This window comes from Camelus bactrianus, chromosome 6, assembly GCF_048773025.1.
Source record: "Camelus bactrianus isolate YW-2024 breed Bactrian camel chromosome 6, ASM4877302v1, whole genome shotgun sequence".
NCBI classification, from domain to species: Eukaryota; Metazoa; Chordata; class Mammalia; order Artiodactyla; family Camelidae; genus Camelus; species Camelus bactrianus.
Genome location: NC_133544.1, coordinates 11,548,216 through 11,570,197, shown reverse-complemented (window position 1 = coordinate 11,570,197; position 21,982 = coordinate 11,548,216). Strand labels below are relative to the sequence as shown.

Below are 21,982 nucleotides of genomic sequence, written 5' to 3'. Positions count from 1 at the left end.
CCATAGAAAAAGAAGATCAAAGTTGAAGGATTAATATTACTTGTTATAAGCTTATTATTTATAAAGCTAAAGTAATCAAGACAGTGCAGTATTGGGAAGGACAGAGAGCCCAGAAATAGCAACTCAGTGGAGGACAAAATAGCTTTTACAACAATGGTGCTGGAATAACTGGATATCCATATTCCTTCCAAATTAACCTCAGTCCATATATGCACAAAAATGAACTCAAATTCAGTAATAGACATAAATATAAAACCTAGAACAATAAACTTCTAGAAGTAAAGAGAGGAGAATTTTTTTGTAAGCTTGGGTTAAGCAAAGATTTCTTAGGTATAATGCCAAATGTACAATCCATAAAATTAAAAACTGATAAATAAGACTTCATCAGAATTGAAAACTCTGATTTGCAAGGGATATTCTTAAGAGATGAAAAATACAAGCCATAGACTGGGAGAAAATTTCTGTAAATCACATACCTGATGAAGGAGTTGTATCCAGAAAATATAACGAACTTGCAAAATATTTGAAAATTCACCAAATGGCAAATAAGCACCAAAAAAGATGCTCATTGTCATTAGTTATTAGGGAAATGTGAATTAAAACCATAATTAAATGCCATTATGCACCTATTAGAATGACTAAATTAAGTACATATATTTATACATATCAAGAAATATTTATATGTATACATATACATACTATAAAAAATATATATGTATAAATATATATATGTGTGTGTGTATGTATATATACATATATACAAACATATACCCACACTTATACCAAGTGCTGGTATGGATCCAGATAACCTGGTGGTGAGAATGCAAAATGATACAGCTACTTTAGAAAACAGTTTGACAACTTCTTATAAAGTTAAATTTACACTTACCATGTAACACAGTAATCCTACCACCCGGTATTAGCCAAGTGCAATGAAAATTTATGTTCACACAAGAATCTTTATCAGAATGCTTATAGCAGCTTTTTTCATAATTGTCAAAAACTGAAAAAATCCAAATGCCCTGCAACAAAATTAACTATGGTACATCCATACAGTGGAATACTACCCAATAAGAAAATGGAAGAAACTACAACACAGATGAATCTCAAATGAATTATGGTAAGTGAAAGTAGCCAGACTCAAAAGACTACATACATATTCATTGATTCTATTTATATGACTCTGGAATAGACAAAATAATAGAAACAGAAAAATCTGTGGTTGCTGGAGCCTGGGAGACAGAGAGTTGACTACAGGTGGGTTAATTTTATTGGATAATGGGACTGGGCTAAATCTTGATTGGTGATTACACAATTGTATACATCTGTGAAAACGTACGGAGATAGGCACTAAAAAGGGTATATTTTACTGAATGTAAATTATATTTTATTTTAAAGTGAAAAAAAAGAACAAATTGTGACGTATAAATCAAGGAGGGACTCTTTTTTCAACAGTTTTATGTAGTTCAAACTTCAAACTGCCTTCACTACTTTCTAGCTATCTCCAAATCTCCATATGGCTCCATAGGCCTCAGTTAAATCATTTAAAGATGGAGATAATAACGGTACCTAACACATAGTGAGTAATAAATGAATTAAGATAGGTAAAGTGTTTAGAATTATGCTAGAAATACAATAAGAATTCAATAAATGCTACCTGCAAGTTCTACTACTACTGGTGATTATATTGCTACCTTTGTTGTTATGTTACCTAAAATATCCTTCCCAAGAATTTTACAGATACATGATACTCAAATTCATGGCAAGGAGGCAAATAAGATACAATTAAGGAGGAAAAAGTGAGTGAGCAAATCTGATTGCCTTTCCCTTGAACATTTTCTTTCCTGATTTCTAGCATATTACTAATATTAGACCACCCTCTTTTTTTAATATTTAAGCTCTCAGACCAGCTTTGTTCCTGTCTGGGTGACTTGAGAATCAATGTTTTTCTGAAATTAAAGTTTGTAAATAGAAGAAGTGAAAAATAACAAGTGATCTTCACTTCTTCAGTTGTCAAACTAATGTCAGTATTAGGCCAAGCAGCTAGAACAATCCATCATTAGACTGATGACAGTTAGGTTAGTTTTTTTTTTAAAAGAAGTAAAATTTTCAGGATGAATTCCTTGAAAAAAGAATCACAAAAAGTTCTGATAGATTAATTTGAAAAAATTGAGATGAATAATGGATAAAAATAGTGATATAATCCGTGTCAGCTGTTATAACACTGGGGCTTCTTTTGCAGTCTTTTCTATATTTTCTGCCTCACTCTCACTTTCCCCCAACCTTTACTCTGTAGGACACACAATTTGATATGTCCTTTAACTACTCCCATACCTAGAGGGGTAGGCCTGTATGGCTCGGCCTGTATGGCTCTCCCCTCCCACTGTCCCAATTCCTCATTCCCTGCCATATTTTATTGGCACACAAGTGGATGCTGGATCAACTCCAGGCCAATTGAAGATACTCTCCTGGGAATTTGGCATTGGGTTGGTATATATATATATATAAACTTGACAGCAGTGAGGCAGCTTTAGGAAACTAGTCTGCAAGAAAAGAAAAGAAAAATATAGATTTACAGAAAATATATATAAGAGAAACGGTGAAAATATTCCCTGGGTTCTTGATAGTTCTCCATTTCTTCCTTCTAATTCCTTCCTATAATCTGGTTGCGTTTTTGTGTTTGAGTTCCATGACAAAAACAAATTTAGCCTTTTTCCTTAAGTGAAGTCAGGATGGTTTCTGTTTCTTGCACCTACCATATTGAAATAATGTACCCTTTCTCATATTTAAACTATGGGAATGTGTCTTGTGCCTGAAGATCTACTAGCTCAGTTCACTAGCTCAATACTCACAACTTCTGGAATTCGATTTTCCTCCTCTTTCCTTCTGAATATTCAAGTAGCGTATAAACTGGGCTGCCACATAGCACTTAATAGTAGATTCCATGGTAAAACAATACATTACATATTATAGCCTATAATATTTTAAAATTAATGATTCAATTTCATTAAAATTAATTGGTAACTGAATTTCTCAATACTATAATTTTCAAGTTCTAGAAAATGAGTTTACTTTAAATAAAAATACTATAAATGCTATATATGTCAGAACCATCTATAATATAATTGCCAGATAAAATACAGGAAGCCTAGTTAAATTTGAATTTCAGATGAATCACAAATAATTTTTAGTATGTCCCAAATACCATAGGAGACACTTACATGGGATGACAATTGATTTTTAACATAATAAATGTTGTTTCAATTTGGTAAATTTGGCAATCCAGATGCATGAGTAAAAGAATTAATTCAGATCTCTCTTACCTGTATTTTTTGTGATGTTTTCTCTGGGAATATTAATCGACCAATAAACCTGGTCACTGAACTTGAATAAAGAAGACATCAGAAAACAGTATTTTACCATGTTAATAGCAACATTTATTTCAGCATACTCTATCCTGTATCTTAAAAACTAAAATTAAACAAAAACATCCAATGCATATATCTTTCACCTAGTAATTTCACTCTTGGGAATTTATTAAACTACATTTTACTCACATATGTGTGAAATGAAATGTGTTCAAGAATATTTTTATCATTATTTGTGATAGCAAAAGATTGGAAATAACTAAAGTATTCATGATTTATGTGGAAGAATATAGTCACAAAATGGAATATCAGCTGTTCTCAGGTGGCACAAAGCTAAAGCATTACTGGCATTACTAGCTTGATGTGTCAGAAGACAGAGCTTGGTGTTGACAGACAATTTAGGAATTTAGGAGGAAAACTCCAGGAGCAAGGGAACTGCAAAAATGATGATCTAAGAGTTAAATATAAGCTCTTCTCAAATCCTTGGGCAACACAAGTGCAGGGGAGACCTCTAGAAGGCCATGTTAAAAAGGATCAGCAGTAGAAGCTAAAAGAACTAAGCAGAACTAACAGCTGCTGAAACCATACGTAAGATCATGTGCAATTTGTGTCAAGGCAACTAATAGCCTTTTAGACCACCACCAACAAAAACAGCAGCAAATTCTTGTAAGAACATAGCAGAATCCAGGGTTGTTACAGCTTACTATTTTCAATGTTCAGTTTTTAACCAAAAATGACAAGACATAAAAAGAAACAGGAACATGTAACTGATATTCAGGAGAGAAAAGACAGACCATAAACTGACTCGAATGAGTTCAGATACAGATGAAGACTTCAAAGCAGCTATTAGAAATATGTAGATAGATTTAAGGAAAAACGTGTTAATGAGGGAATGGGTAGAAAATCCAGTACCGAAAAAAAAAGTATAACAATAAAACCAAATGTAAATAATAAGGCTGAAAAGTATAACTGAAATAAAATACTTACAAATGAGTTCAATAGATTGGAGATGGCAAGAGAAAGAATAAGTGAACTTAGACATATAACAATAGAAATTATTCAATCTGAAAAAGGAGAAAAATGATTAAAGAAAAAATAAAAGCTGTAGAGATCTGTGGGTCAATATCATATATTCCAAAATGTGCATAATTGGAGTCCTAGGCAGGAAAATAGACAGAGAAAGAGGCAGAATATATATTTTTTTGATAAATAGTGGCTGAAGACTTTCCAAATTTGGTTTTGTTACAATCCAAGTAGCTCAGAGAATCCCAATCAGGGTAAATACAAAGAGAACATCTTAAAAGCACCCAGAGACAAAGGACACATTACATGCAGGGGCCAATAATAAAGTTAACAGCTGACTTCTTATTCAGAAACGATGTTAGGTGACATATTCAAAATGCAGAATGACATATTTAAACTGCTGAAAGGAAATTAAATCACCAAGAAATTCTATATCTGCCAAAACAATTATTCAAAATTAAGGTGACCACTAAAAAACTACTAAAATTTATAAATGAGTTCAGCAAGGTTTCAGGATACAAGCTTACTATAGAAAACTGTGTTTTTTATACACTTGCAAAGAACAATCTGGAAATAAGATTAAGAAAGCAATTCTCTTTACAAAGGCATCAAAAAAGAATAAAATGTTAGAGATAAATTTAATGAAAGTATAAAACATATACTCTGAAAACTATAAAATAGTACTGAAAGAAATTAAAGAATATCGAAATGATTATTCATGGATTGAAAGATTATTAAAATGGCAAACTCTCCAAACTGATCTACAGATTTAACACAATCCCTACCAGAATGCAGCTAGTTTCTTTGTGAAAAAAAAAAAAATGACAAGGTTATCCTAAAATTTTTATGGAAACTAGTGAAATTAATATGGAAACTAGCAAAAACAATCTTGAAAAATAAGAATAAAGTTGGAGGACTCATGCTTCTCAATTTCAAAACTTACTATAAAGTAGCAGTATCAAAACAAGATGGCAATGTCACAGGGTAGATGTACAAATCAATGTAATAGATTTGAGAATCCAGAAATAATCCTCACATTAAGAATTGATTGATTTTCAACAAAAGTGCCAAAACAATTCAGTAGGAAAGAGTAATAGTATTTTCAACAAATGGTGCTAGAGTAGCTGGATAACCACGTGTAAAATAATGAATGTGGACCCCAGCCACCCCACACCACACACAAAAATGAACTCAAAATGGATCAAAGACCTAAATGTAAAAGGTTTAACTATGAACCTCTGAGAAGAAAACATAGGGATAAATCTGTATTACCTTGGATTAGGCAATGGTTTCCTATGTATGGCACCAAAAAGAATAGCAACAGAAGAAAAAAAAGATACATTAGACTTCATTAAAAAAAACTGGGGGCATCAAAAGACACTATCATGAAAGTGAAAAATCAACCCATAGAATGGAAGAAAATATTTGCAAATCATATGCCTGTTAAGAGACTTGAGAATATATAAAGAACTTTTACAATCAATAATAAAAAGACAACCCAATTAAAAATGGTCAAAGAATCTATATAGACACCTCCACAAAGAAGATATTCAAATGGCCAATAAACACATGAAAAGATGCTCAACATTATTAATCATCAGGAAAATGCAAATCAAAACATAATGAGATAGCATTTTATACCTACTGGGATGGCTATAACAATAAAAAATTAAAAAAAAAAACAGATAATAACAAGTGTTGGTGAGAATGTGGAAATTTGAACCCTTAACACACTGATACTGGGAATGAGAAATGGTACAACAACTTTGGACAACAGTCTGGCAGTTCCTCTAAAAGTTAGATACAGAGTTACCATACGACTTAGCAATTCCACTTCCTAGGTATATACACAAGAAAAATTTAAAAATGTATTTCCACACAAAAGTTGTACACAAAAGTTCATAGTAGCATTATTCAAGAGCCAAAAAGTGGAAACAACTCAAATGTCCATCAACTGATGAATTGATAAACAAAATATGGTATCAATACAATGGAATATTATTTGGCAATAAAAGAATTGAAGTACTGATACGTGCTATTCACATGGATGAACACTGTGAAACACTGAAAATATTATGCTAGCTGAAAGAAGCCAGTTACAAAAGACTGCAAATTATATGATTTCATTTATGTGAAATGTTCAGAATAAGCAAATCTACAGGGACAGAAAGTAGATTAGAGGTTGCTCAGGACTGAGGAGTAGAGGATGGAATGGGGAGTGACTGTCAGGGGGTATGGGCTATTTTTGGGGGGTGATGAAAGTGTTTTAATATTAGATAGTAGTGATGGTGGCACACTGTATGAATATACTAAAAAACCATTTAATTGTACACTTTAAATGGGCAAATTGTATGGTATGTAAATTATATCTTAACAAAGTTGTCACCAAAAGAATAAAGGTGAAATGAAGACATATTCAATGGGAAAAAACTCCCAGAGAATTAATTTCCAGCAGACCTGCAGTGTAAGAAATGCTAAAAGTTCTTCATGCTGAAGGGATATGACACCAGATGGCAACTTATATTTATAGAAAAGAATGAAGAGCAGTGGAAATAGTAAATATGTGAATAAATAGTAAAAATCCATATTATTTTTCTTTTCTTCTCTTAATTTCTTTAAAAAAAATGACAGCTTAAAGTAAGAAGTATACCAATGTATTATTGAATTTAAACAAAATACAGATGTAATATTACTGGGTGAGCTATTTTTAAAAACACATACTAAAAGGAAGAGTATTCTTGTTAGTAACATATCACAGAATAATATAAAATGTAATTACCAAAGTTAAATTGAAGTGAAAGATGCCCATATATGTACTATTTGTGATTCCCAAGCTGGGAGCAAGTCCTTCTGCTGTGAACAAGTTAAGAAATTCCTTTGAAGTAAGCTCACTTTCAGATTGGAAAAAACACTGGATTTTCTTTAGGAAAGAGAAAAAAAAGTAGTTACAATTTGATAGAGAGAAGCATATTTTATATAAATTTAAAAGTGAGGTGAAATCTATGAAAAGTAGATGCTGCCAAAGATTGCTGTCTTTAGTAATTTCAGTCTTTACCTTGAAAAAAAATCTATTTTGAGAAGTACACTTTCAGAACTCAATAGCCTATTATGCTAGTGTCACCATAGGTTTCAATTCATCCTATAATAATCTCTTCTGTCATAGAAATGGTCATAAAGTTATTACACTTAATAAATACAGAATCAAAGCCACATGTTATTATATGTAGAAATTCCTATTTTATTAAAATTATTATTTTGTGTCTAAATAAAAAAGTAGCAAATATATAAAGCAAAACTCAATTTGCTGCATTTTATTGACTATTTCCCAGTTTTGAGAAGGCATATGAAAAATACAGCAATCATAAATGGTGGATTTTCCTGAAAACCAATACAGAAAATAAGACCTTTATCTCATTTAGTTTTCCTAGTAGTTAAGATCACTTTATGCAGGTTACCTATCTGAATTTCAGTTTCCCTATCTATAAAGTGGGGAAACACATTCATTTTCAAAGATATTTACTGAGCCCTTACCATGAATCAGGCAGTCTTGCAGGTGCAGAGGAAACACAAGTAAACAAAACAGGCAAAAATCTCTGACCTGTTGGAACTTACATTCTAATGGGGATTCACAGGGAGATAAGCCCCAAACCTTTTCTTTTGTCTTATCACTTCTCCACAATTTATTGCACTTTGTTAAGATGGTATATAAGCTCCAAATTCTAACCACCCCTTTGAGTTACTCATCGTTGATTTCTCCCTTGGGTATGCGCATCGCATGTGTAAATAAACTGTTTTTATCTCCTGTTTAATCTGTCTTTTCTTAGTTTATTTTACAGGCCCCAGCCACTGAACCTAAGAGGGTAGTTTCAGTACTCCCCTACAGTCCTTATTTTACAGAAGATTAAATGTCATAATGAACATAAAACACCTTGAAAGATGCCTGACACACAAAAACAGTTTATAAATGTTAGCTATCATTTCCACTAATACCTCTTCTAGAACTACCACATCACAATTATCCAAAAAGTAGGTTATAATTCCCTGTGAAAAGGACAAAACTGAGGATCAGAGAAGTTAGGTAACCTGCCCTAGGGTGCATTTACCATATATGGCAGAACCAAAATTTGACCCCAGCTCTGTAGGTCTTTCTTCCTCTAAAGCCCATTCTTTTCTACAATACTTAATCACAAATAAGAAAGACACATTTGACTCAAAGGGCATGCACTTCACAATAGCTGTAAATAAAAAACTAAATATATGTTTGACATATCAAGAAGGAACTGGGAACTAAGTCAAAGCAGACTTTAAGATAAGTCTATTTGTCCTCATGGTGTTTTTCTTTGTTTTTGTTATATTTATCATAGATTTTTAGACAATCTGTGCAATTTTTATTAACTTATGTTTTTGTTAGCATTTGTTGCATGACTATTTTAACAGCACATTTTATTTTGCTGTGTTTTTTTTTAATCTGCCATTTTTTGAATCAAAGAAATCAAATCATCCCTTACCCAAAATGACCACTGCAATGTGGTACTTGTTATAAAAGGGAAAGTTTTTTTCTCAAGGTCATGTGAGGTAACGTTCTTTCTCTAACAGGCTACATCTGTCAAACTTCAAATGGACAAATGAGATCTATAAAAAATGAAGATATTACAGCCAATCTTTAAAAAGAGGAAAGGAGTCATTAAGAAAAATGCAAACCATCCAGGGTGTTCAATAGCTAAATAAAATATTTTACCTGATCCAAGAGGAATGAAATAGAAATGATAGAATGGATTATTATTTATATTGAATTTCACCTCCCCAAGTCTGAAAATAGGAGGTATTTGAGAAGTGTAACAGTGCTACTGGTTTCACACATGGACTTGAAAGGAATATGAGAGGTTGTAACACATGCTATTAGTGGGCCTTACCAAGTCATCAGAAGAAAGATACAACTTGATTATTTCATTCTTTTTGGGGAATCCTTGGCTAGCACAAGCAAAATGTTTCTCCATATCACCTAAATTAAAAAATATATATATATATATTTTAGGTCACCGATGAAGAATTTCCACTAAAAAACTGTATTTTTTAAACTGAGAAAATATTTTTAAAAGAATAAGAATTATAATTGTGTATTTTAAATTCACATTACTCTAGATAAAATTAAAATATTCCACTTTTTTTTTTTCATTTTAAAGATGCAATATCAGGACACTAAAAAGGAAGATTTGACTGAACTCTAAAATAAAATATAACACACGCTAGGCTATGATACAAATTTTCAGAGGTGGCCAAAAACCAGTTCTTGACTTTTAAACTCCTCAACTTTGGTGAACATATAAAATGGACAGAAATTGGAGATTGGAGACTGCATTTATGTTTTGATAAAGATCTACTGAAATGAACGTGACTCCTCTACCCAAAGTCGGGGGTGGGCACTGGGAGGAAGATCCCTCCTCCTTATCTTGATCTAAAGTGAGTCTCTTGTAGACAGCATAAAGTTAGATCATATGTTTTTATCCATACTACCAATCTCCCTCCTTTGACTGGGGAATTTAATTCATTTACATTTAAAGTAATTACTCATAAGGAGAGATTTCTGTCATTTTGCTGTTAGTTTTTTATAACTTATAACTTTTGTCCTTCATTTCCTGCATTCTTCTTTTGTATTTAGTTGATTTTTTTTGGTAATAAAACTTGTAAATTTCTTTCATATATATTTCATAGCAATTTTCTTTGTGATTACCATATGGATTACATTTAACATCCTAGAGGTATAGTCACCTTAACTTGAATTTATAGTAGCCCAGCTTTAATAACATACAAAAACTGTGTTCCTTGAGGGGAAGGTATAACTCAGTGGTAGAGTGCATACTTAGCATTCACAAGGTCCTGGGTTCAATCCTGAGTATCTCTATTAAAAAACAAAATAAAATAAACAAACCGAATTACCTCTCCCTGCGCCCCCCTCAAAAAACTGTGCTCCTTTACAGCTCCATCTCCACCTCTTTCAGTTATTGATATCACAAAATTATATATTTACACATTGTGTACCCCAAACATAAACTAGTAATTCTTTTAAGTGCATTAGTCTCTTAAATTATGTAGAAAACAAGATTTGGAGTTACAAACCAAAGTTACAATGATACTAATTTTTGCACTAATAATTATTTTCTTTCAATGTATTAGTCTTTTAAATCATGCAGAAAATAAAAAGTGGAGTAACAATTCATTGTTAGAATAATATAATTGCCCACATATTTACATTTATTGAGATCTTTATTTCTCCCTACAGCTTCAAGTTACTATCTAGTATCCTTTCGTTTTCCCTTGCAGGGCTCCCTTGAACATTTTTTATAGGGCAAGTCTAGGGGTAACAAACTCCCTCAACTTTTGTTTATCTGGGAATGCTTTAATTTATTCCTCACTCATAAAGGACAATTTCCCCAGATATAGGAATCTTGGTTGCAGGTGTTTTGTTTGTTTGTTTTAGCAATTTGAGTATATCAGTCCATTGCCTTCTGGCCTCCAAAGTTTCTGATGAGAATTTTGGTGATTATCTAACTGAGTATCTTTTCTATGTGGTCATGCACTTTCCTCTTGCTGTTTTCAAGATTGTCTCTTTATATCACTGATGAATATAGACGCAAAAATCCTTACCAAAATATTAGCAAATAGAATCCAACAGCACATAAAAAATATTATACATCATGATCAAGTGGGGTTCATCCCAGGGACACAAGGGTGGTTCAACATACACAAATCAATTAATGTAATATATCACATCAACAAGAGAAAGGACAAAAATCACATGATCTTCTCAACAGATGCAGAAAAATCATTTGATAAAATTTAACACCCATTTATGATAAAAACTCTCAAATGTAAAAAGTGGGTATAGAGGGGACATGTATCAACATCATAAAAGCTATATATGACAAACCTACAGCCAGCATAGTACTCAATGGTGAAAATCTCAAAAGCTTCCCACTAAAACCTGGGACAAGACAAGGCTGCCCATTATCACCACTCCTATTCAACATAGTCTTGGAAGTCCTAGCCACAGCAATCAGGCAAGAGAGAGAAATAAAAAGGATCTAAACTGGAAAAGAAGAGGTAAAAGTGTCACTATATGCAGATGACATGGTACTATATGTAGAAAACCCTAAAAGGTCCACACAAAAACTACTAGAAATAATTGAAGAATTTAGCAAGGTAGCAGGTTACAAGATTAATGTTCAAAAGTCAGTTGCATTTCTTTCACTAATGATGAATCAACAGAAAAAAAAGTAAAGAAATAATCCCCTTTAAAATAGCACCCAAAGTAATAAAATACCTAGGAATAAATCTAACCAAGGAGGTGAAAGACTTTTACATGGTAAACTATAAACACTGATTAAGGAAATTAAAGAAGACTTAAAAAAATGGAAAGATATCCCATGCTCCTGGATTGGAAGACTCAATATTGTTAAAATGTTCATACTGCCCAAGGCAATCTACAAATTTAATGCAATCCCTATCAAATTACCTAGGACATATTTCACAGAACTAGAACAAATCATAATAAAATTTATATGGAAACACAAAAGACCTAGAATTGCCAAAGCATTGCTGAAGAAAAAGAAAGAGGCTGGAGGAATAACTCTCCCAGACTTCAGACAATACTATAGAGCTACAGTAATCAAAACAGCATGGTATTGGTACAAAAACAGACATATGGACCAATGGAACAGAATAGAGAGCCCAGAAATGAACCCACAAACTTTTGGTCAACTAATCTTCGACAAAGGAGGCAAGAATATACAATGGAATAAAGACAGTCTCTTTAGCAAATGGTGTTGGGAAAACTGGACAGCAGCATGTAAATCAATGAAGCTAGAATACTCCCTTACACCATACACAAAAATAAACTCAAAATGGATCAAAGACTTAAACATAAGACAAGATACAATAAACCTCCTAGAAGAAAATATAGGCATAACATTATCTGACATACATCTCAAAAATGTTCTCCTAGGGCAGTCTACCTAAGCAATAGAAATAAAAGCAAGAATAAACAAATGGGACCTAATTAAACTTGCAAGCTTCTGCACAGCAAAGGAAACCATAGTAAAACAAAACGACAATCTACGGAATGGGAGAAAATTTTTGCAGATGAAACCAACAAAGGCTTGATCTCCAGAATATATAAGCAGCTCATATGCTTTAATAAGAAAAAAACAAACAACCCCATCCAAAAATGAGCAGAAGACCTAAATAAGCAATTCTCCAAGGAAGAAATACAAATGATCAATAGGCACATGAAAAAATGCTCAATATCACTAATTATCAGAGAAATGCAAATCAAAACTACAATGAGGTATCACCTCACACCAGTCAGAATGGCCATCATTCAAAACACCAATGACAAACGCTGGCGAGGCTGTGAAGAAAAGGGAACCCTCCTACACTGCTGGTGGGAATGCAGTTTGGTGCAACCACTGTGGAAAACAATATGGAGATTCCCCAAAAGACTAGGAATAGACTTACCATATGACCCAGTAATCCTGCTCCTGGGCATATGTCCAGAAGGAACCCTACTTCAAAAAGACACCTGCATCCCAATGTTCATAGCAGCACTATTTACAATAGCCAAGACATGGAAACAGCCTAAATGTCCATCAACAGATGACTGGATAAAGAAGATGTAGTATATTTATACAATGGAATTGTATTCAGCCATAAAAAAAGACAACATAACACCATTTGCAGCAACATGGATGTTCCTGGAGAATGTCATTCTAAATGAAGTAAGCCAGAAAGAGAAAGAAAAATACCATATGAGATTGCTCATATGCAGAATCTTAAAAAAAAAAAAAAAAAAAAAGAAGAACATAAATACAAAACAGAAATAGACTCATAGACATGGAATATAAACTTGCGGTTGCCAAGGGTGGGAAGTGGGAAGGGATAGACTGGGAGTTTAAAATTTGTAGATATTGACAGGCATATGTAGAATAGATAAACAAGATTATATGGTATAGCACAAGGAAATGTATACAAGATCTTGTGGTAGCTCACAGTGAAAACAATATGACAATGAATATATGTATGTTCATGTATAACTGAAAAATTGTGCTCTACATTGGAATTTGACACAACATTGTAAAATGACTATAACTTAATAAAAAATGTTAAAAAATAAAATTAAAAATAATAAAGTAATTAGACTATTTAAAAAAAGATTGTCTCTTTATCTTTGGCTTTTGAAATTTTGATAATAATGTGTCTTGGTGTGGGTCTGTGTGAGTTTATCTTACTTGGAGTTCACTTAGCTTCCTGGATATTCATATATTATATATATATTCATGTCTTTCATTAAATTTAGGAGGTTTTTAGCCATTATTTCTTCAAATTATCTGTCCCTCTCTCTCTTCTGTTACTCCCACAATGTGTACGTTGGTCCACTTGATGGTGTCCCACAAGTCCCTTACACTCTGTACACTTTTCTCCAATATTTTTTCTTTCTGTTCCTGAGACTTGATAATTAGAATTGTCTTATCTTCAAATTCAGATTTTTTTCTTGTACCTGCTCAGATCTGCTTTTGACTCCCTCTAGTGAGTTTTTCATTTTGGTTATTGTACTTTTCAGCTCCTGCATTTCTTCTTGGTTTCTCTTTAAGTTTTCTATCCCTCTATTGATATTTCCATTTTGTTCATACATTGTTTTATTGACCTTCTCCACATCTTCCTTTATTTGTTTGTTTGTTTGTCTATCTTTAACAGGTTGATTTAAAATCTTTGCCTAATAGAGAAATCAGACCTCTTTTGGGGACAATTTCTGTTGATTTATTTTTTTCCTTTGAATGGGCCATACTTTCCTGTTTCTTTGTATGCTTTGTAGTTTTTTGTTGAAAACTGGACATTTGAATCTAATAATGTGGTAACTCTGAAAATCAGAGTTTTCCAATTCCGCAGGCTTTGTCTTTTTTGTTATTGTTTTTGTTTATTGTTTTTTTAATTGTTGCAGGCTGTCTCTGTACCAAGGATCAACCTCAGGTATAAAATTATGGTCTTCTTAGGTCTTTACTGAGCCTTTCTTTCCCTGGGCTTGCATAGTCATTTTCTAATTTATCCCCATATATCCCCATATATGTTGTTTTTGAATGTCTTAGTCTTTAGGCTCGCTCCCAAAGGGGACAAAATGAAAAATGAAAGAGTGGGTAAAGGGCACTGGCCCTTTAAGTCCCTTGAAAATTACTTCCGCTGAGGGAGAGGGGCTCACAACAATGAGGGGAGGTACAACAACAATGGCTGCTGCCTCTTTGTCTGCACATCTGTGATCAGAAGCAGTAGTCAGCAATCAAGAGCCCAGATCCTCCATATTTGGAAAACAGGGTCCTTTTTTCCTCACCCTGGCTTCTTCAAGCTATGTGCAACTGCCCCAGGAACATATGCACAGTTGCTTGTCATGGAGCTGAGGCTGGGGGTTGGGTAGCTTCCATTGTAGTAACAGTTGACAATAACTGAAATTAATTGCAATTTACTATCCAAGACTTCCCTTGGAAGCTGCAAGCCTTTAATAGACTCCAGAGTTCCAAAACAGGTACATTAGGCAGATTCTGCCAGTGCAATTGTTGTTCAGGTAGAGAAACAGATTTCTGGCACTTCCTACTCTGCCATCTTCCAGGAATCCTCCATCTCTTCTCCTTATCTTGAGTCTGAGGAAAGAGGCTTTGACAGGACCCTCAGCAAGGTAGCATGTATTCCTCTAACTTAGGGTATAAATTCAGACTCCTTCTTGGAAAAAGGCAGATGATTTGATGGAGAGGATACAAGATGGTTTGATGGGAAGGAAGTGGTTCTGTTGGGAGTCCTGTACAACCCAGATTTTCTGCAGAATGCTTCCTGTGGGCCAGTTGTGAGAAATAGCTAGCATCAGGTCATCAGGTCATCCAGGGTCCTGTCCTCAAAGGTCTCTCTGAGTGGGAACTGGATCTCAGCAGAAAGAATTTGAATGTACAGACAGATTTTTAGGAGCTTATGAAGGAATAAATAATCAGTTGGAACAGAGAAGCTTTTGCCCTGTTAGAACTGTAATGTAATGGAAGGGAGGGGGTTCTCAAGGACCCAGGCAAGAGCCCAGAGACTGAGGGTCAAATTTACACAACTGCTGGATCCAGAGAGGGCTGATGTCAGATGGTTACCTTAGAATCAGTTAGGTAAGAACTGCTATATCCTTGCCTTCTCTCTCCCTGCCTACAGCCCTGTGGCAGGAAGAGTCAAAACTCAAAGTTAGCAAGGTGATAAAAAGGAATCTAAACTTCAGCTGGAGAAAAGGAAAAGCTGACCTTAACCCTTCTTCCCAAAATACAGGCTTTCCACCTCCATGGACCCAATCAAGAAGAAGGGAAGAAGCTTCTATTACAAAATATGAGTTCAGTTTTGACTATTACACAAGCTTGGATATTTTAATTACAACAATTACAATGCAAAACTGTATTTTATAATTTGAAATCACTGGAGAACTGTTTGAATAACCAAACTACAACCAAAAAAGACATGGGCCTGCCCAAATATTCATCCAGGGACAGAGGAAGCACTAACCCCAAGGAGTGCAAGATAAAAATGTTTTCTTTACGATTGTATGTTATTCATCTTGTTTGCACAGCATAACAGTTTTTGAATGCTGTTTCGAAAGTCCTATAAGTAAACTTATCTATGCAAGTATCACAAACATGGCTTAAAATACATTTTGAGGTTATAATGATAAGTAGTTTTCAAATCACTTTCAATATATACCTTCACTTTGTCCATATCTGACTATGCTACCAGATCTATTTTTTTAAAGCTATAATTTGATTCTAAAGGCCAAATCACTTCTCTGCTTAAAAATCAGTACTGACACACCATTTCCCAATTAATAAACACCTTAAATGGAGAGAAGCTAAGCAGAAGGAAACTAACTGCTTTGAATAACATACCCTGAGACAGACTCTGGGTTTACACGTCACCATGTGCCAGATGTATTGCTCTCCCATTTTCAGAGAAGACTAAACCAAGACTCAGGAAGATTAAGTTCTTGCTCAAGGTCAACCGACTCAATAGTAAGTCAGGTTCAAACCTCACTATTTCCATCTCTAAGAGTCATCCTCTATTCATCCTGCTAGATAGTCTTTAAATTTTTATTTTTTAACTTAAGTGGGTTTTTTTGGAGGGGGTTAGATAATTAGGTTTATTTATCTATTTTAATGGAGGTACTGGGGATTGAACCCAGGACCTTGTGTATGCTAAGCAGGGACTCTACCACTGAGCTACACCCTCCCCCACTGCTAGTTTTTAAAAGGCCAAGCCCCTCTACCTGACACCCCTGCACACAACCTACACTCCAGCACCCCTGGAGCAATCATGAGGTTCTCCCTACTTTTATTCTCTGCCTCAACTTTTAAGACATTTTAAGATGCCATTCAAGTAGAAGCTTTTTCTATTATTTGTCTCAGCAAACCTAGTCAATTTGTCCTTTGTACTTTGGTAGCATTTTGTGAATTATGTCCTCAAGTCAACAGGCTCTTTTGAGCTTGGGTTGTGAATGAGGAGGCAGAAAAAAACACAAGAGATACTGTGGTCAGAGACAGAGAAGCAATTCCAAACCCTCATACCCTTGCCTAGAAATTCTCAGATTATAGAGTTTTCTAGATTTTGTTTTAAAATGTAAGACAAAAAGAATTACTTTTTTTGTGAGCATCTAAAGGAAAGATATGCCAGAGAAGTTACATTTCCAACAGTATGTCACTTTAACATGACTCAAAACATAAAGGGAAACTATACAAGTGTAATCACTGAGGACTGTCTGGTTTGATTAGGGTAAGAAAACCGCCCTGGGACAAATTTATAGAAACACACCATCTATGGATTCATTCATTGTTCTATCCACAGTTACACAGTTGCAGCAATTGACAAAGACTCTCTCCTTGACTCAGTTTAGCCAGGCTCTCTAAGCCCTCTTCTCCACTAGGCCCCTTCCTTGCTAGACCTGCTTAGCTATTTTCACAAGAATCTTGCTAAGCCACCTAGAGAGAACCCTCTGTCCTTGATGTCTGATCACTCTCAATACCTATTCATGTTCCTCGTCTCCCACTATCTACCCAGATGGTCATGCAGGCCTGTCCTCTGCAAAAATCCTGTTTCATTAGTTTAGCAAGAATCCCCCCTCCTCTTGATGTCTCCTCTTAGTAACTTTCCATCCACCAGTATTCCCTCCCCGACGTTGAGTCTATTCCTTGGCTATAAATCCTCACTTGCCCATGCTGTATTTGGAAATGAGCCCAGTTCTATACTGAGATCTTTCTTCCTCAGTTGCAGGAGTCCCTGAATAAATTGTGGTTTTACAGCTTTAAATACTGTCCAGCTCTGGCTTTCTTTGGCACAATGAAGTTGAAACCAGATGCAGCAAAAATACTGAAGGACATCATAGATGAGGCAGCTTTCATAGCAAACATGGGTTTTGATGGTTTATAATAGCAAAGTACTTTTTAAAAAATTGTCTAATTTAAAGATAATTTAAGGATTTTTTACATTACTTTTAAAAAATGTTCTAAAGTTTCTGATTTTTCTGGCCATTCTGACAAATGGCTGTCAGGAATATGCTGACAGATATTTTCAAAACAGTAAATCAGGACTCAATCTATCCTTTCAAATTAAAGGTTCATTTGAACAATGAACATGAAATTAAATATCTTAAGAAATGTGTGCTGTTGAGAGAGCATTCTGAATGCAGCTGGAAATGTTTATATCATTCTGTGATTTTTGTTGCTGGAAATCTCATAAATATATCATCTATAAAAATCATCATATCTGCACACTTTAAAAACTTGAAGGTAGAATTTTTTTACTCAATTTAAACCTTTCAAATGAAGAATTTCAATGAAGTTTGAAAAACCATTTGTTTAAAATGGGGAAAAATTGATTGACATACAGAAAGATGGAAGCTTACTAAAATTTTTTCAATAAAAACCTTTACAAAATTGCTAAATGGGATTGAAAAAATGAGTACCATGATTTAGTTGGTTAAGCCAATGCAAACTTATTCAATTTAGATACACGAAAAATTGTGAAGTTTTTTTAATAGATAATTAAAGTCAAATACCAAAATAAATTAAATTAGAGCCAGATATTCAACTCTCCATAAAGTTTGATTCCAAGATTTTTAAAAATAGATTCAAATTATTGTTCTCACTAAAATTCTTAAAATTTCAAAGAATTTTATGTTGATAAATACACTATAATAATTTTAAAAGATTAGTTCATCCTTTTTCATCCACTTTTAATTTCTTTTTCATGTAGGTTTATAAGGTACACAGTACATTAGTACAGTAGTACAAGTATATAATTTAAAAATAAATATGCAAATATTGGGGAATTAAGCTTAATATATATATATATTTTTACTGATGCAGTACATGACCAAAAGACTAATTTCATAACTGAATATCTGATGTAAACTGTGATGGTCTTCTGTCTGTTCTCTCTGCTTCCCATCTCTCCCTCCATCTATTTACTTTACTTAATGCTGCCATGTTAATCTTTCTAAACTATAGCTATGATATAACACTTCCTTGCCCAGTCATTTTAAATGACTTCCCAATGAGTACAGACTAAAGCCCAAATTCCTTAGCCTGGCATTCAAGTACCTCTAATATAAGACAATTTGCTATCTTTCCAAAATATTTTACTTCTTCTATCCCTTTATTCTAGTCAAACTGAACTACTGCCCCCCACCAAGTTCTATGGTTTCCTACCTCCACAACATTATTCATCACTTACCCAGGTGCTGTCTTTGTAGGATACTCTTCCCCATGCATGCATAGATAAATGTTAACCATTTGGGGGACTTACCTTTTGTGGAAAGCCTTCTCTGATACAACACACCCCTGCTCCAGTTGGAAGTAAACTCTCCCTTTCCTGAAATCTCATAAATTTGCCTGTGACTCTCCAATCTTAGATTATATTCATACTTGTGTTATATGTTCTCTAATAGAATACAAGAACTCAACTGGCTCATCCCAGAACTCACCCATTTCTGCAACACACTCATGTGTAGAGAGAGCCTGAGTCTTTCTCTCCATCCACTGAGCCAACAATTTTTTTTGAGCATCTACTGTGTTCTAGTAGATTCAGTTCAGGATACATAGAAGCTATACAATCTCCACAAATGAAGGTGGATTTGTCTTGCTCCTTTTACAAAGTTTTCCATTGTGAAAGTCCTATTGACTAATTTAATCCATGTGTTAATTTCAGAAAGTTCTCATCTACTAGTCTCATAATTCAGTTTATAGTTCATACTACATGCAACCATTCATAGAGGAAAAGTCAAAAAGATCTATCCAAATAATTAAAGTTTCACAAATATAAAATGCTCCTTAAAATTTAAATATTCTATAACTTATAAGAAATGAAACTCTATAACAAAAGCATTTTCCCAATGCACACAACTTAATAACAGTAGTTTCACAATGATATTATTGTGATTATAGTACAATAGATAATACCTGGGAAAAATTAGAAGATAAGGTAAAGAAGAAGTACTAAAAGAAAAATATTTTAACACTTAGTGAGGAAGGGGTATAAAGGGGAAATCCTGAGAAGCTTTTCTTTATTTTATAGAGTAAGACAGTCTGAAACTTACCTTTATTATATGTTATTCCTGATGAAAAATTAAACAAGTTCAAAAGTAAAATTATAACATATAAAAGTGGCAAGTCCATCTGTTGGAGGAAATAAGAATTATTTCTATACAATTACTCTGAACATACTTTTGAGTACCTTTTGCTATAAACAACTGCATAGTAAATAAATCATTTCTTCCTTCAAACTAAAAATATTTCTCATTATGAGGCAAAAGCAGACAATATAACAGTCGACTAAGCTCTACACTTACTCCTTAATTGGCATTAAAACTACAGTGAGGTATCACCTCATACAGGTCAGAATGGCCATCATTAAAAAGTCCATGAATGATAAATGCTAGAGAGGGTGTGGAGAAAAGGGAATGCTCCTACACTGTTGGTGGGAATGTATTTTGGTGCACTCACTATGGAAAACAGTATGATGATTCCTTAAAAAACTAAAAATAGTTACCATATAATCCAGCAATCCCACTCCTGGGCATATATCCAGAGAAAACTCCAATTCAAAAAGATACATGCATCTTAATGTTCATAGCAGCACTATTTACAATAGCCAAGACATGGAAGCAAACTAAATGTCCATCAACAGATAATTGGATGAAGAAATTCTGGTGTATATGTATACAATGGGATAGTACTCAGCCATAAAAAACAATGAAATAATGTCATTTGCAGCAACATAGATGGACCTAGAGATTATCTAATGGTTAGAGCAAAAGCATAGACTTTGGCCTAAGACCAGCTCTGCCCATTGAGATGTTCGGTCTTTGGAAAGTTACTTAACTTCTTGGAGTTCACTTTCTATTCAGTAAAACTGGGATAACACTTCATAGGGTTGTTGAGAGAATTAAAAGAATAGTACACTTAAAACATCTAACAGCTACTTTACACAGAATAAGTACTTGATAAATACTAGCTCTGAACCCATGTCTTTATATACTAACCATGTCTTCATACTCATCACACTCTCCTACTCACTCTTAGCAGTCAAATTACCTCCAGTTATGATTCCCATTTACTGCTTATGAGTTTCATATAACGGTCAGATATAGGTCACATATCTGGACATATGCTATTCTCTGGCACCAAATAAATATTGTGAATTGTCCCAAAGGAGGAACCTACCTCCCCCACCATATGGTTCATTTGTAGTTACTCTCTCCATAGAATAGTGATTACACTGTAAATTCATATTACACTGAGCCCTTATTTCTTACTGTAATTCCCTTTTAATGGGATGCCCAAGCAGTTGCACTTCTCCTTTTTATATTTCCCCAAGCTTTCTTCCATAGAGGTTGAGAAAGAAGACCTCAAATTAGGAACTGATTTTTCAGTTTACTGGTTTAGCTGTCCACTTAACTTTGTCAACAGCCAATCAGCTGCTACCAAGTACAGAAGCATGCTTAGAAAATCTAAAGGACAGGCAGTTGGAATTTCCAATTAACTGCCTCTTTCTGGTCACCAAAAGTCATCTTTAAAATCTATAAGATGTGGAACTATTTAAAACCTACCATCTTTTATACAACATCCGTTTAATACAGATCAGAAACCTACATGTGACCATCTGCAAAATACTTCAGTCATCATGGGGTTATTGAATGTCTGAGGAAAATCATAAATGCTAAAAGGTCACACCAACTACCTATAATGAGGTTTAAGAGAAGATAGTCTGTCAGAGAGTGTCACAACTATGTCCTGAAGGAAGAGTGGGACTTAAAACAGTGGAGAAGACTTTATTGACAGGGTAAACAAGATAATACACGAAGCCCAGAGATAGGAATGAGCTACTTATGCATGGGAATCAGTTAGGACTAAATGACTCCCAACCTCTCCTGCAGATTCACTCTGTGTGAATGTCCTTGGATGGGTTGATGTCACCTGCTCAGGCTGCCTCTGACTAGTAACCTGAGACTGAAACTTTCTGACTTAGCACTCTGACTA

At 34.1% G+C, this 21,982-nt stretch overlaps 1 protein-coding gene across 1 annotated transcript in view; it reads right to left on the bottom strand.

Moving 5' to 3' along the window:
• CATSPERB (cation channel sperm associated auxiliary subunit beta) overlaps window positions 1-20,112 on the bottom strand; it is a 128,482-nt gene extending 108,370 nt beyond the window's left edge. Inside the window, exons 1-4 of the mRNA XM_045505727.2 lie at window positions 20,041-20,112; window positions 9,305-9,393; window positions 7,171-7,311; window positions 3,324-3,384 (exon numbers count right to left, since the gene is read on the bottom strand). Coding sequence (XP_045361683.2) covers window positions 3,324-3,384; window positions 7,171-7,311; window positions 9,305-9,388 — 286 coding nt within the window. The 5' untranslated portion in view covers window positions 9,389-9,393; window positions 20,041-20,112. The remainder of the gene's footprint in view (window positions 1-3,323; window positions 3,385-7,170; window positions 7,312-9,304; window positions 9,394-20,040) is intronic.
• Window positions 20,113-21,982: the final 1,870 nt, after the last annotated feature.